We start from the raw sequence: 14,323 nt of genomic DNA on the forward strand, positions 1-14,323 counted from the left end.
GCTCCAAGACCCCCGCTTCGGCCTGGGACACTGCCAGGGATGGCAGAGCCGCAGCTCCACTGGGCCACCCGCCCTCAGAGCGGAAAGTGGCCTCCTCCTCCTCCTTGTTGCCATCAGAGCTGGCCAGCAGCATCCTCAGCTACACGCAGGCTGTGCCTCCCCAGCCCCGGGGGCACTGTGCAGCCCTCCCTGGAGCGCAGCTCTGCGCACACGCCCCACGCCTGGGGGCCTCGCTCTTTTGCCCTCTCTCTGGCCTTTCGCGCGGTCTCCCCCATTTCCCTTCCCTTCCCTTCCCTTCCCTGCCCTGCCCTGCCGTCCCTTCATTTTTTTCCTCCCTCTCCCTTTTCCCTTTAATTAAACTTTTTGTATCTCAAACCACAAGCTCCATGTGTCTGTCGTATTTTCTCCTCCTGCCTCTTGGAGGAGGGGCAGGGAGAGAGCGGCCGTGCTGGAACTCGGCTGCCCACCTGAGGAAAACCAGCACCCTGTTGGGACAGCAGGAGCGTGCTGGAGTGCTGCCTTTCTCCACTTCACCATTTTCCCGGAGGAAGGATCTGCCCCCTCTGACTCTGGCCAGCACTGAGCGTCCTTTTGGGTTTCAGACCATGCAGCCCAGAGGCTTTGAGGGACCAAAGAAGCCTTTTAGGATCCAACACCATTTTTCTCTTTCTGTTTTTCCTTTTCTGTTTTTATTTGTTTTCTATTTATTTATTTATGTATTTATTTTGAATCGTACAGACCCAAGGCCTCTAGGATGCTGAGGATGCTGCTGGCCAGCTCTGATGGCAACGAGGAGGAGGAGGAGGCCACTTTCCACACTGAGGGCGGGTGGCCCAGTGGAGCTGCGGCTGTGGCTGATGTCACGCAGCCCCAACCCATGCATGCAGCCCCTGTGCCAGCAGGGTGCGGCCATGAGGTCACAGCGCCACGCTGTGACGCTGTGCCAGGCCACGGGCACCTCTCTGTGCCGGCCCCAACGGCGGCACTCACGCGGCGGTGGCAGCATGGGGCGGATGTGGGGGGCTGCGGCCCCCACCCGCCTCCTCCTCCTCCTCCTCGTGCTGTGTGCCCGGGATGCCTGGGCTATGCCAAGGCGAGCGCTGGGAGCAGGTGGGCGCCAGCGCCGGAGGCAGCGGCAGGGCCGGATGCGGGCGAGTCGCCGGAGGGGCTGGGGGCCGAAGCCTGGGCTGAGCCTCCCCGGGGCCCCTGTGAGCCGAGCCATGCGCCGCGCTGCCCCGGCCCTCCTCCGTCGGGAGGTCCCTGAGCCCCGCCGCAGCCTCGGGCATCTCGCCCCGTGCCCCGGCCCCTCCGTCACTGCAGGGTGCTCGGGGGCACAGCGGGCAAGGGGAACGTGTCTGCTCTCTGCTTGCTTCCAGGTGACGATGCGCTCGGCAGCGCTTCCCCAGCTCCTCAGCTGGGTCCTGGAGTGGAGCTCCAGGGGCAGCCCAGCGGTAAGTTGTCACCGTCCCCTGCCTCCAAAGCAGCAGCACTGGTCCGCGGGCGACTGGAGGTCCTGCGCAGGCAGACCACCCCCTTCCGAGGGGTCGTCCGCTCCCTGGGGGGGCTTCCCGAGGGCAGACTTGGTTGCAGCACGCAGTGGAAGCCCTCCTCACCTGTCCTGGCCCCCATCTGTGCCCGCAGGCCGTGCTGTTCCAGCTGCGCCGTGGAATCCTGCTCCTGAGACTGGGTGGCACCCCACAGGTACGTGGGCTACGGTGTGGCTCTTGCTTTCCTTGGGGTTTGTTGGTGGCTTTCTGCGCCAGCTGAGCAGTGCTGCAGCCTCTCCCTGGCCAGTGGGCTCTTCTCCACAAGAAGCGGGGACGGGTGTTTTTCCGCCAGCTCGCCCTGCTCCTGGGCCCTGCGCCGTGCCCCGGCCCCTCTGTCAGCCACCGCAGGGCGCTGGGGCAGAAGGAGCTCCCAGCACGCACTGGCAACGGTTTTGCTCTGTGCCTGTAGGTGATTTGTCCGGGACGTCCGAGCATGGTCCTGTCCTCGTGCCCCAGGGCGATCCCCCAGGTAAGTCAGCGGGAGGGAGGAGCGAGCATTGCCCTTGTTGTTTGCTGCCCGCGTGCAATGGACCTTCAGCCTTCCTTGGCCTCAGCCGCGCAGGACAGCAGAGAGGGAAGGGCTCAGGCTCGGTGACACGCCTGGGGCGCTTTGCCTTGCCAAGCTGTCTTTGCCAGCCGCTCCGCCCCCAAGCGTGCTGCAGAGCCAGCGGGCACGGTGGGCTTGAGTTTCGAGCCTGGGCTGAGCTCTGGGGAGGCCCTTCTCTGGGCAGCTGCACGCACGCTTCGTTCGTTTTGTCCCGGCACGCTGGCACTGCAGGCCCCTGCTGCCTGTTTGCAAGAGGCTCCTGGGCAGGAGGGAGAGCCCAGGGCCATGCAGCAATCCCCTGTGGGAGCTGCGCGATGGGAAGAAGCATCCCGCCCTGTTTGGTGGGAGCTGCTCTGTTCTGTGTTTGCTTGCAGGTGTGGCTGTAGGCGACGGCTCTCCAGCTTCCGCGCTGGGTCCTCGAAGAGCAAGGCATCAAGCGAGAAGAGGCCAAAGCTCCCAGAGGACCTCGGCAATCCTGCAGGAAATCCTGCAGGAACTGGAGGGAGCACAGGGTGGGTGTGCTGCACGGGGAAGCCTGAGGGGCTGGCTACAGCCGTGTGCATGCTGAGAAGCATCGCCTGCTGCAGCTAGAAGCATCCTCCTGCTGAGGAGTGGTTGCTCCCAGTGCAACTGTGCCGCTTTCTTGCCGAAGGGGCGGACGGAGAGGCTGTGCAGAAGGAGGCGCTTCCCAGGGGAAACACGCTGCCAGGCTCGGAGGGAGCGCCAGAGGCAGCGCCAGCGACCGTCCCGCCAGGTAATTGCCGTCCGGTGGCACGCTTAGCACAGAGCAGGTGCTGCCAAAGGAGCCTGGAAGCGCTCTGCAGGAGGGCTGTGGGCTCTGGCGCGCGGAGCTCAGCGCCAGCAGTGTGCCAGAGATGCTGGCGGGCCTCTGTGCCTGTGGGTGGGGATCGCCTGCCTCCCACCGCAGCCAGTTGCAGCCCGTGACCCGTACCGGAGCGTACCTCCCGCAGCACCTGAGCCCCGCAGCTTGCCCAAGTCCCCAGGGGCCCAAAGCAGCACCGCAGCAGCGAGTGGGACCCCTCCTGTGACCTGCGGCCCAGGGGGCTGCACGGACTTGCAGAGGGAGCCTCTCCATCCGCCCGTCTGTCCGCCCGTCCTTCGGCATCCTCTGTGCCTAAGCCGTGCTGAGGCTTTCCCTTTCTCTCCTTCTTGGCAGTGCTCTCGGAGCCCGGAGAAGCCCGCCACACCGGGGTGTTCCAGTTTTTTCAAGAGAATCCAGGTACTGAGCAGCCCGTAAGCGGGAGCCGCGAGCATGGCAGCGGCGCCTTCTGCTGCAAGCAAGGCAGCTTCTTCCCGGAGAGGCTGGCAGCGGGAGAGCGACCGTCTCGGCACTGCCAGAGCTCCCGCAGGCTGCCCAGCAGCGCGAGGACGCGCTAAGGCCCAGAGCTGTTCCTCCAGGTGCGGCTGGCGAGAGGAGCGCGAGTGCCTCGGCCGGTGCCGCCGTGCGCAAGCACTGCCTCGTGAGCGCGGCGGCAATCGTGGGCTCCCTGCTCTTCAGCACGCTTCTGTGCTGCGGGGTCATCCGGCTGCGCAGGAGAAGACAGCAGTGAGCGGCCGTCTCTCGCCCCAGCTCCCCGTCGGCCGGCTGCCGCTGGCCTTGCAGCACCGCCGGTGAGGTGCTGCGGCGTGGCCGCCGGGTGCTGCCCAGCCTCCTCTCTCCGCAGGCGCCTCTCCGCAGCCTCAGAAGCCCGGGCACCGAGACGGGCCCAGCGCCAGCGGCCGCCACCCGGGCCTGGACGAGCGCACCCCAGCCGGCTGCAGCGCGACCGGCCCAGCGCCCTCCAGCCCCCGTGGATACCACCCCCCCGGCCCCCACCACCGTCCCGGCCCTCCTGCCAGGGCTGGGGGCGGCCCCCCCGGCGTGCGGGGCAGCGGGGGGGTGAGGACTGGCAGCCGTCCGGCAGCTTTTCTGAGTAAAGCTCTGCACCCGAATCGCCAGTGTCCAGGCTGTGCTTCGCCTCGCGCTAAGTGGCCAGGGGAGGGAGAAGCTACAAGCAACCTGCGGACACCTTTCCCCCCTCTCCAGCCTCTTCTGCCGCTTGTCCCCGCTCTCTTGCCCTGCTCCAGCACGCAGGCCCTCCCATGGCATTGCAGGCCTTCCCAACGGGGTCCTGCATGGGCTTCCCTTTCTCTGCGAGACCAGGAAAGGGGAGGCACCGCCATAAACAGGCTGTTCCCAGTGCTGGCAGCCTTGGGGACACCAGAGCATTCCAGACACGAGCTGGGGCTCTCTTCCGAGCAGCTGCGAACGAGGCTGTCCCTTCTCAGATCCGCTTTCCAGCCAGCAGCAGAACAGAGGCAGAACCTCTTCCTCCAGCTTTCCTGCTTCTTTCGCGCTGTTTGCCTGCCTGTTCTTTGTCTCCTTGTCCTGGCCAGCCTGTTGTCCGGCGCCCTGTGGGCTGGACACACAGCTCTCTGTCTCCTCAGGCTTTTCCTTAGAGCATCAACAAGTCCTGAGCCCTGCGGGTTGGATGGCTGAGAGAGGGAGTTAGGGGGATACAAGAAATCATTAGCCACTAAAAAGGAGGAATTATCCTTTCAAACAAGGCTTTAGAGTCCAAGGAAGAGGCTTTCTGCCCTAATATGTGATGCTGGGGCCTAAAAATCATGCACAGCGCAGCCCGCTTCCTCCGTCTGGATCCTAAAGTGATGCTTTGATCCCTCCAGATGGGTGTTTGGACCCAAAGAGGAGGCTTTGGACTCTAACATTCAGGCCTCATCTCCTAGCATGAGGATTTGGGAATTTGAAAGGAGGGCTGTTCCTCTCCAATAAGGCCTCGCCATCTAAGAAGTCCGCATTGCAGGGAACCAGGTCCTTTGTGTCCGTTGGGACAGGACCTGCCACAGAGGCCCTGCTCCCGGTTCCAGAGATGGTCCCTGGGCCCTGATGTGGCAATAATAAGGTTATAATAAAATTGTGACCCTAAAAATAGGGGTTTGTTCCTTGTAAGTGGCAGCCTGGTCTGTAAGATTAATGTGTAAGCAAGAAAAAGCCACTAAAAAGGAGGGGTTACCCTTTCAGACTGCGGCAGAGTCCCGACTTCTCGCCCCGGAGTCCTCACACCAGCAAAAAGCACCAACCAAAGCCTGGGGGAACTTTGGTACAGCACAAGAGAAGGGAGTGGGGGTAGCGGAGCTGCATGGCAGAGCTGCTGCTTTTCACCATTTGATCATCCCTGATAACTGAAAGTAAGGCTGGGTGGGATGACCCCCACCCCCAGTCCTGGCAGCAAGCTTGGTCCACAACACACTGGAATAACGATTCTGCTCCCTCACACCCCTACAGCTTCATCATCTGACACGGGTACAGTCAAAACAATGGCATACACGAGTAAAAGTCAAGAGTTGACATAGTAACTCCAGGATTTGGCTATCAACTGTCCGAGAAATCAGAACACCGAAGCTTCACAATGTGCCCAACATCGAGTTGTGCCAAGGGGGGAGGAAGGAAGAAGCTTTACGTTTAAGCCTTCAGAGCATCGCTCCATCAGAAGATCGATTTGCAGCCACCGTGGCGTGCCAATGGAGATCTTTCTGTGCCAAAAGAAGTGCTTTGTCCTCTCAATAGCGAAGGTAGCCACCTATAGTTACAGAACGGATGCACAAGCCCTTAACTCTGACCAGCAGGGAAATTTAGGACAACTGAGTGCAGATCCTGCCAATTTCTACCCGTTCGGACTGTGCTTTAAGTCTCATTGCAAAGCCTCAGTTAGAAAAAGGATCACCTCGGGGTATCCAACAAGAAGAACAGTTTCAATTTTTTTTTTTTTTAAATATACCATAGGACTACGCAGTTCAACTGTCAATCATCTCGGAGAGTTCAAGGAGGAGCTCATCCTCGTCCTTCCCTAGGTCTAAGTCAATCTCGGCTTCCAGTCTGCCTCCTGAGATTTCCCAAAGTAGCTTCTCCAAATCTTCATCCGCAGATAAGGGCGCGTTCCCTGTGGAACTCAGCCGGCGTGTCCGTGCCTCTTCTAGCTGGGAAGAAGCTGAGGTCGAGGTCTCGAGATCGATCTCCATCTGCTCCTCTAGTCTTGCCGGGCTTCCAAGACGCACTTCAGGTCTTGGGAGAGCAAGAAAGAACAATCAGGATATGCCATTTCTTAACGGGAAATCCCTTTTCTGCAAACCGGCTCTTAAAACTGTAGGCAAGCCCTCCTACGCTTCAATCTTACACAGGGATTGTTATCAATCAACCCAGGGCTACATTTAGAGCCCGATGTGTTACCAGGTACATTTTTCAGTCTGGGGCTTTATCTGTGAAGCCAGGGCACCTGGAGTTGAGGTGGCATTCTTGAGGACCAAAAGGCAGAGGACACTACTCCTCATCTATCACCTCCCGAGGAAGTAGAACTTCACCTCCTCCTCGTTCAGGTATTCAGACAACCCAAGAAGTCACTGGAAAGCTGTGCTGACTTGCAGCATTTAAAGAAAGCCTAATTAAGCAATCCTGCTAGCTGCTAGAAAGTGGTTTCAGGTGACTTATTCCTTTGATGGATTTGGGCTTTAATTATCTCAGAACCCTCCTTTTTTCCCACATGTGACAGAACTTATGTTTCCCTGGGGATATACACTGATTAAGAAAAAGAACAAGTTGGGGTTGTCACCTGTTTTGGGCATTTTCTTCAAGTCTGATGGCTGGGACGTGCTCCGGCACGTCTGAAACACCCTAGAAAGCAGCAAAACAGTATTTATGACACATGGGTAAAAGATTCCTTAATAGCTTTTTCTTCCACACTGCTTCTCCTCTGGCATTGCGGAGCCGTGGCCAAAATACAAAACCAAGGTGCTCCTGAAGAAAGTTCACATTCACCTGGAGGTTACTCATGATCTTGTGTCTTTTAAGAACATGGCATTCATGGACAAAATCCCCCCCACCAGAGAAATCACAGCATCAGAGTACCGGTTAAAGAGTGCCATTCAGCTCATAAATACAGAAGGGTTCTACAAGCATCCTGTAGACAGCTACTGGATTTCCAAGGAAACAGAAGGCCTGCAGAACGTTTGCCTTTTCCACCTTTTCTCCTAGAGGAGGGTAGGAATTTAACAAGGGATCCATCTCTGCGTTAGCCCCTGGCCTTACCATGGCTGCTTTTTTGGCTGGAGGTCCCATCATGTCAGCATCCAAGGCAGTCCGGAGTTCCACAGCTGCTATGGCAGAGGGATAACTCCCAGGTGCCTTACGTTTCAGTGCCTTCTTCTTGGGGAAAGTGACTTTCCCACCCGAAGGCTTCGCAGATGTCATCAAGTTGGCTAGAGTAAAAGGAAGAGAGAACTGATACAGCCTTGCTCTGCCTCAGGAAAAATCCAGGTTCTCTTCATCATTTCCACAGTCCTTCTACACAGTTAAATGCATTTGGCCAGCAGAATTGCACCGCCATTGCCTGGATTCTCAGGAATGTTTTCCACATAGTAAACTCTGTCTACCAATAATCCATACAAAGGAACCAAGAAACCGAATAGCTACAGTAAATAAGAATCCAGGACAAGGGAAACCTCAGACACATAGCAATCCTAAGTGCAAGCTAGGTTCACAAATATAGACAGCTTTTATATTTCAAGTCCTGCTCCCTCTAGGAAAGGGAAAAGCAGCAGTTAGAGTAGGACAAGAGCGTATGCAACTGTTGTACCAGCTTCCTCTTCCTTGCAGTGATGTCCCACAGTTAAGTTGTTCTACAAAGTCCAAATTTGTAGTGTCATTTTCTAGTCTCCCGTTCCTTACCTAACATCTGGCTGGCCGGAAAAGAAACAAACTAAGAAAAAGAAAGTCCACACTTCACTTCGTAGCATTGCGTGGCAAAATGCACCCAGCCAGAGTTACAGCATGAGAACTGTCATCTTCTGTCTGTATTTCAGAAGACAACCTAAGTAACTCTTAACCTTCAACACTTACTTTTAGCTTCCCGGCCCTGAAATTGAGCTGCCACTTTCCCTGCTGGTTCAGTATGAAAGAAGCCAGCAATAGATTTGACAGCAGCTTCCTCCTTCCCAAGCTTCTCTTGTTGTTCTCGCTGTTGCCACTTCTCCCACCGTCTCTCTTCAAAGCTCTTCTCTGGACATTTACGAGTTCCACTCTGCTGAGTGGGCTAGAAGGAAAGAAAAGTAGTGCATGAATAGGACACAAAAAAAAGAATAATCCGTGGAGATTTCGTTAAGAAAATCTGATCAGCAATCCCTCCAAAATGGTCTTGATGTGGAACAGCATATTAATATCGTTCAGGTTACTGTTGTGTTTTTTTTTCCCTAAAATTCTGCCTGTAACAAGAGCCATGCTTTACTATGGACACAGTCTCACATATCTGCAATATCCACTATGGCAAGCTTCTTTAAACAGCTAGGGTGTTCTGCTGTACATCTATTTATCACATTCTTTTTAAGCAGCAGAAAGTCATACAAGTTCCCCTAGACAGTATCCACTGACAGATTGATTTCCTTGAACACAGAACTCTGGCCTTCTGCATTAAATCCTTCATGTCTGACAGATCAAGTCAGTAAGAACAAAAAGAATTCCCTCCACGATAACTGTGTAGATTTCAGCTGGTGCTAACAGGGTTTCTTTGTTGCTGTGGTATAAACAGACTGATTCCAAGTTTGAGGAGTACAGAGTTGTCTGGAAATGCTGCTGGCGATAGGATTTAGACTGCACTGCAGCTCCTACCAGGTGCTGAAGGGTAAGAACACACTCAAGAGGGTGGCACACGGTGAGTAACCAAACTTGTCAGAATGATCAGAAATTGTACGAATGTATGTGTGTCTTCACAGAGGACTCACCTGTACATCAGGTACAGAGGAAAGTTTAGGACAAGGCTGGTTCAATTCCACTGCCTTCTTTTCTTTTTTTAAAGCACCTGAAAAAGAAGACCAAAAAAAGTTTGGTCAACGGCAGAAATAAAGAAAGCTGGGTACTTGTTTCCAATGTGCATTTATTTCCTTGTGCCCCATGAGAGAGAGAGAGAAAGGCTACAATGTGCAATCCATTCAGCAATTATCCATGAAGCAGATCCTGAGCAAACTGAACTTGCTCAAGATGGGAAGCACCTCACTGGGGCAGGCATTAAAGCATCTGTTTATGGAGCACCTGTTAGTTTTGTGCTCCATAAAGATTTCTGCTCTGCTGGGGCAGGTCCGGGTTGTGCTGAGGGAGCTGCACGAGCAGGTCTTGCCCCTGCGCTGGAATCTTCAGTTTTACCATGCCCTTCAGCCTCGGCTTTGGCTTGAGTTTCGCGTCTCTGAAGAGCTTTCTCACGACGGATTTCCTCCAGTGTTTTCACATGGATCTCTCCCATCGGCTTAGCAGCCTTCCCTGTCATCATCAAGAAATGAGGAGAAGCACCAACATTTAAAGAGAGTCCAGCAATAGTTTCAGTCTCCAACATTTGTCAGAGCACTAAGGAAAACTAATCTTGAGTGTTCCCAATAATGCATCTTAGAACAATATCCTTAGAACAACATTCTCCTCCTCCTCTGAGCCACTTGTATTTTGAAGACCAGCCCTATCCAGAGAGAACTGCTACACAGAAATGCTGCTTTACTTTAGTACTTTTTCAGACTGCATTTCAAATTCCTGCTCCTGGCAGTGGTTCTATTCTAATTGTACGGAACGGTTCACAGAAGCAGCTAAAAACCTTGACAAGGCACAAGTAGAAAAGAAACACACACCTAGAGCCAGATTTCTGATAGTGGCTGTCAGAAGAGCTTCAGCACTCAAGCAAGAGGCATCAGTTCTTTGTTTTCGTTTCAATTAGTTTTTAGGGATGGATGAAAGCAGTCCAAGTTCATGGAAAGGAAGGAGGAGAAAGCATATTTAATATCTAGCTGTTACCTCTCTCAGTACTGGTCTGTTTAGGAGGTAATCCCAGCCTGTCCTTCAGAGACTTGGCAACTTGAACTGCAAAACAGTTCAATTCAAGAACGAATTAGGGAGGCTGCAGAATGTCAACTTCAGGTTCACATTGCAAAACAAGACAGGAAAGGGAACTTTGAATCCCAGTGATTACCACCTCAGCCAACATGCAAAAAGAAACATCACTGGAAAAGGACAAACAGAAAGACTAAATACAAAACCCAGGAATCCAATCCAGATGCCTGTTTAGTACCTGGATCTCTCTTGGGTGCTTTGTCAGCATTTCCCGGAGCCTCTACCTTCTTCCCCAGCCTTTCAGCAAGGCGGCGCTTCACTGGAAGGGTGCTTACATCGTCTTCAGAGAAAACAAGGAATATTGTAAGAACTTTTCTTTGCAGGAAGCTTTGAGAACAGTCAACAATAAGCTTCTATTTTTCAAGCATATTTTCATAGAATTGCCTTTCAGCTGATAAATGATTTTTTTTTTTGGCCATTTCTGCAGTCAACACAGATCTCCACTGCAACGTATTTGCCTTTCATACATCAAAAATACTCTTTAATGCAGTCATATATAGAAGGCAGCACCTACGTAACAGCTCATAAAAAGTTCTTACCCGCGGAGGCTTTCTGTTTTCCTTGTCTATCAGCAAGATCTAGTCGAACCACAGGTTCCTCCCCTAAAACAAAAGGGATTTTTTTTTTCTATTTCACAGAAACCAGTAGCCAACAGAAATATTATCCTGTTAGCCCATCTCCACCATGTCAGACACTGTTTTGACAGCTAAACCACATAAACTCATATTTTAACTATAATTAACATAGAAAAAAAATATTAATAGTCTCAGTGCTTGCTTCAAATTCCAGCTGAGATAGTAGAGAGTGAATCTGAGTCTGCTTGACAGCTATACTTTGTGCAGAACAAAGCTGCATAAGCAAGCAGAATATTATTAGGTACAAATGCTGACAAATAGTCCTTTCGAAGGTGAATGTCTACGAGTAAAAGTACTTCCACACTTTTTTCCCTTTCAAAGGCATTTGCACAGCTCTAAACAATGTATACACAAACTCCTGTCATACTGTGTCCACACCTGCCACTGTCAGCCTCTTTAATGCTTCAGAAATTGCTTCTTATATAGCACTGTCTTCTACAGCTCTTTCTTCTCGTTACTCTTCTGTTTTTCAGTTACCCCCCTATTTGCATACTGACACTTTTTTTTTTTCTCCTGCCACTGCATTTAACCTGAGCACCAAATCTTGCCAGTACAACCAGGGACTTTAAGCATAAAAGCACGTTTTGAACAGAAGGCAGCACCAGAAGGCTAACATGGGTGAATTGTTTTAATTATTGCTTAACCCTCCAGTTTGGGAGTAATGAAATCAAAACAAAAGCATTCACTATTACCTTTCCTGGAAGACAGTGTCACAGTTCTCACCACTGTCCGGACGTTTTCCTTTTCTGGAGCAGGAAAAATCATAGAATCAATGGGACGAAGAGAAGATCTTGAAGAACCTTCTGTTCAGAGCAACCAAAACATAAGGAAGTTTATCCAACATAAAAAACTATCACAAAAAACAAAAAACTTTAAATTATTTGTTACTGTCCAAAATACAGCAAGCAGAGCATGTAAATAAGAGAGGTGACTAATTTGCCTTTGGTTGCCCTTTGAACTCCCATTTAGAATACCAGCTGGCTGAGAATCAGGTTGCTTGATGCCCCCAGCTAAAAATGGAAGTCTGTCCCTCAAGCAGCTCCCAGGCACCATCACCTGCCGTGAACAGGATAAGAAAGTAGGGAATATTAACTCACCACCGTGTCTCTTATTTTTTTCCTTCATCTTCTGAGATTTGATTTCCTCAAGTGTTTTTATTCCAAAATTCAGATTGCCCTCTGAAAACAGGAAACAGTTCATGAGACTGGCTTAGAGGCACTAACTGAGGGACCACAGGTCCTCAGGCTTCTTAGCGCTCAGGAACTTTCTGAAGTATTTAGAATAAAGCCTGTCAACACTCCTCACAAGTGAAAGAGCCAGAGAACCAAGGGCATTTTGCCCCCCCTATCATCCTTCAGGCTTAAAAATGTAGTTTTAATTTTAATCCATTTACACCATATTAGATCCCTCTATCGTTAGATATGGTTTATCAACAGTGGTTGCAAGGCTGCACGTGCAGCCATTTCAACTCCACGCTGTGGCCCTGTTTTGTTCTCCAAAAGTAAAGAAAAGGAGTTCACCTTTCTGACCCAATGGGCACGTGATGGTATGAATGGCAGAAATGAGATCATGGAAATAACCGAGTCCATTCAGCACCCCTACATTTTGTTGTGTTTTTACACCACACTGCTTTTGAGTTAACTGTCAAGTTCTTCTGATTTATCCTACTAAGGTGCTGGAATACCTTGTTTAGTAGCAGTAGAACTGCCTTTGCGAGTGGAAATCACCCGTAATCCATTTTTGCCTTTCGCAGCTGGTTGCTGGACGGGAGTTCTAGTTTCTTCTCCTTCCTCAGAAAGCTGGTCTGAAGGGGAAAAATCTATTCAGTTATGCATAGACCAGATTGTTCATGATTACGTAGCTCATGCAGTGACACTTCAGCCCATGCTTCATATAAAAAACTTTGTTGCTCTTTTGTTTTGTTTTGTTTTTTAAAGAGCTACACTGACCTGATAAACTCCTAAGTAGAATACACTAGGACAAAACATCTAGGACTCTAGATTCTCTCTGCAGATTTAACTACTACACAACACATTGCTCTTCAGACAGAAAAAAGAAATTTCCTTCCTAGTTTCACACAGAACTTTACACAACAGACCAGCTAAAGCCAGGAGTGGTTCTAAGCTTTCCTCCAACGTTTCAGGTTCTGTCCACTGACTGCCGGACAAAGCCACCAGTGACCTGGCCACACTGCCTGCCCTATCGCTAGTCAGACCTCAGGCCATCTGTGATTTCTACATTCCTTTACAGCACAGATTCCTTCAAGAACCAAAGATTTACACAATCATTTACAGCACAAATTCCTTCCAAGAACCATAACATGCTCACCATCATCATCTTCATCATCATCTGCAGCATTGATTACAACTGGAGGGTGTGTAGGGCTTGGGACATTTTCAGAGTTTTCCACTTTCATCACCCCCTTAGCTGTGGAGAGGGATTTGACTGGACAGAAAGTTTCTTTTGCTGCAGTGACATCTGAGCCACTTTCAAATCATCGTCCGCGGACTCAGGCGGACTTGGCAGTGTAGCTAGAGGAAGAGGAGGATCATCAGTAATATGGCAGTTTAAAACTTTGACCACAATTTAGCAAAGAGGTGGTAGGAAAGGCAGATAACCCACACAGACAATGAATTCATCATCTCCTTTTGCCCATCCCATCACTGTTTACACCGTCAACAATGACTTCCCTTCGAACAACAACACATCTCCCTACCACCCAGCAAAAGATGAAACAACAGGAAGCAAACTGCAAGGCAAACATCACACAAAGCCAAGAGAAGCTGAGCACGAAAGCAGAAAACAAACACCAGCAGTACACTCGGTGCAGTACACCTATGACTGCAGACCTTTTCCTGCACTCACAAATGAACAGTTACCTGATGCCCCCTACAGGATTGGCACCCACTAAGTAATACTCCAAATTAAGTCTTCAGCGCTTCAAGAAAAAGGACCTTAACTCACTCTTGCTTGGTGGGAAGAATTGTCCATCGATGTAACGTCCCTTTGCATGATGAAAAGCACAGTTGGCTTTCTGACAGCCTCCCGGCTGCTTCTCCCAGTAGCAAGGAATCTCACTGCGCTTTTTCTGAAGACAGAAAGAAAGAAAAGCTCGAGATAACATGCACCTGAGGCTTGCAAAGAGATGCACAGCTCCAGATCACGACAGCTGTCACAACACAGTGCTGAAACATCATTCCAAAGGTCAGTTTCTCAGTTCAGTGGAGTATTTCTGGGCATATTCACAAAGTTTGCATAAGCTGCAACCACTATGCACATTTAGATTTGTCATCATTCAGTTTGAGAAGATAGGCACTCTCAGACACCAGTTGAGGGTGGGTTAAACTAATACACCTAGGATTATACTAGCATTATTCAGAGGGAAAAAGAACATCTGAAATTGCCTAGGTTAACCCTGTCTAGAACTACTTCTTGGAGACTTAGTTCTTCTGCACCTTTAACTTTCCCCACTTCCTACCCCAGGCAGCTAGAACAGCGTTATCGGAAGGACTGTGGGTCAGAAGAGACCTGAGAGTTCATTATCAAGCCTGCTCCCATGACGATAGAACAGCCTGTTTATTACCCCCCTGCTCCAGCAGGTTTTAGCAGTCTATTTAACAGCTATTCTGCATCTGTTGAGAAAACTGTCAGCATC

The 14,323-nt window shown here is 51.1% G+C and overlaps 1 protein-coding gene and 1 pseudogene across 1 annotated transcript; both read right to left on the reverse strand.

The window, feature by feature from the left end:
- Window positions 1–375: 375 nt before the first annotated feature.
- LOC113842163 (zinc finger CCCH domain-containing protein 11A-like) lies at window positions 376–10,024 on the reverse strand. Its single transcript, XM_038181600.2, has 7 exons — window positions 9,938–10,024; window positions 9,194–9,418; window positions 8,887–8,963; window positions 8,009–8,201; window positions 7,199–7,368; window positions 6,723–6,784; window positions 376–6,178 (listed from the first exon to the last, which is right to left on the reverse strand). The coding sequence occupies exons 2-7, from the start codon at window positions 9,399–9,401 to the stop codon at window positions 5,911–5,913; spliced, it is 978 nt and encodes a 325-aa protein (XP_038037528.2). The 5' UTR covers window positions 9,402–9,418; window positions 9,938–10,024; the 3' UTR covers window positions 376–5,910.
- Window positions 10,025–10,140: 116 nt separating this feature from the next.
- The window catches only part of LOC140002777 (zinc finger CCCH domain-containing protein 11A-like), a 34,022-nt pseudogene continuing 29,839 nt past the window's right edge, over window positions 10,141–14,323 (reverse strand).

Source organism: Anas platyrhynchos, chromosome 6 (genome assembly GCF_047663525.1).
Source record: "Anas platyrhynchos isolate ZD024472 breed Pekin duck chromosome 6, IASCAAS_PekinDuck_T2T, whole genome shotgun sequence".
NCBI lineage: Eukaryota > Metazoa > Chordata > Aves > Anseriformes > Anatidae > Anas > Anas platyrhynchos.

What these genes read in the sequence shown, in the direction of transcription:
- LOC113842163 (XM_038181600.2), bottom strand. Translation starts at nt 9,401, where the DNA reads ATGGGAGAGATCCATGTGAAAACACTGGAGGAAATCCGTCGTGAGAAA. An exon ending in CCTCTGTACCTGATGTACAG is followed by an intron (nt 8,202 to 8,886) that starts GTGAGTCCTCTG and finishes CTTTCCTTCTAG; the next exon opens with CCCACTCAGCAGAGTGGAAC. An exon ending in GAAGAAAATGCCCAAAACAG is followed by an intron (nt 6,179 to 6,722) that starts GTGACAACCCCA and finishes TGCTCTCCCAAG; the next exon opens with ACCTGAAGTGCGTCTTGGAA.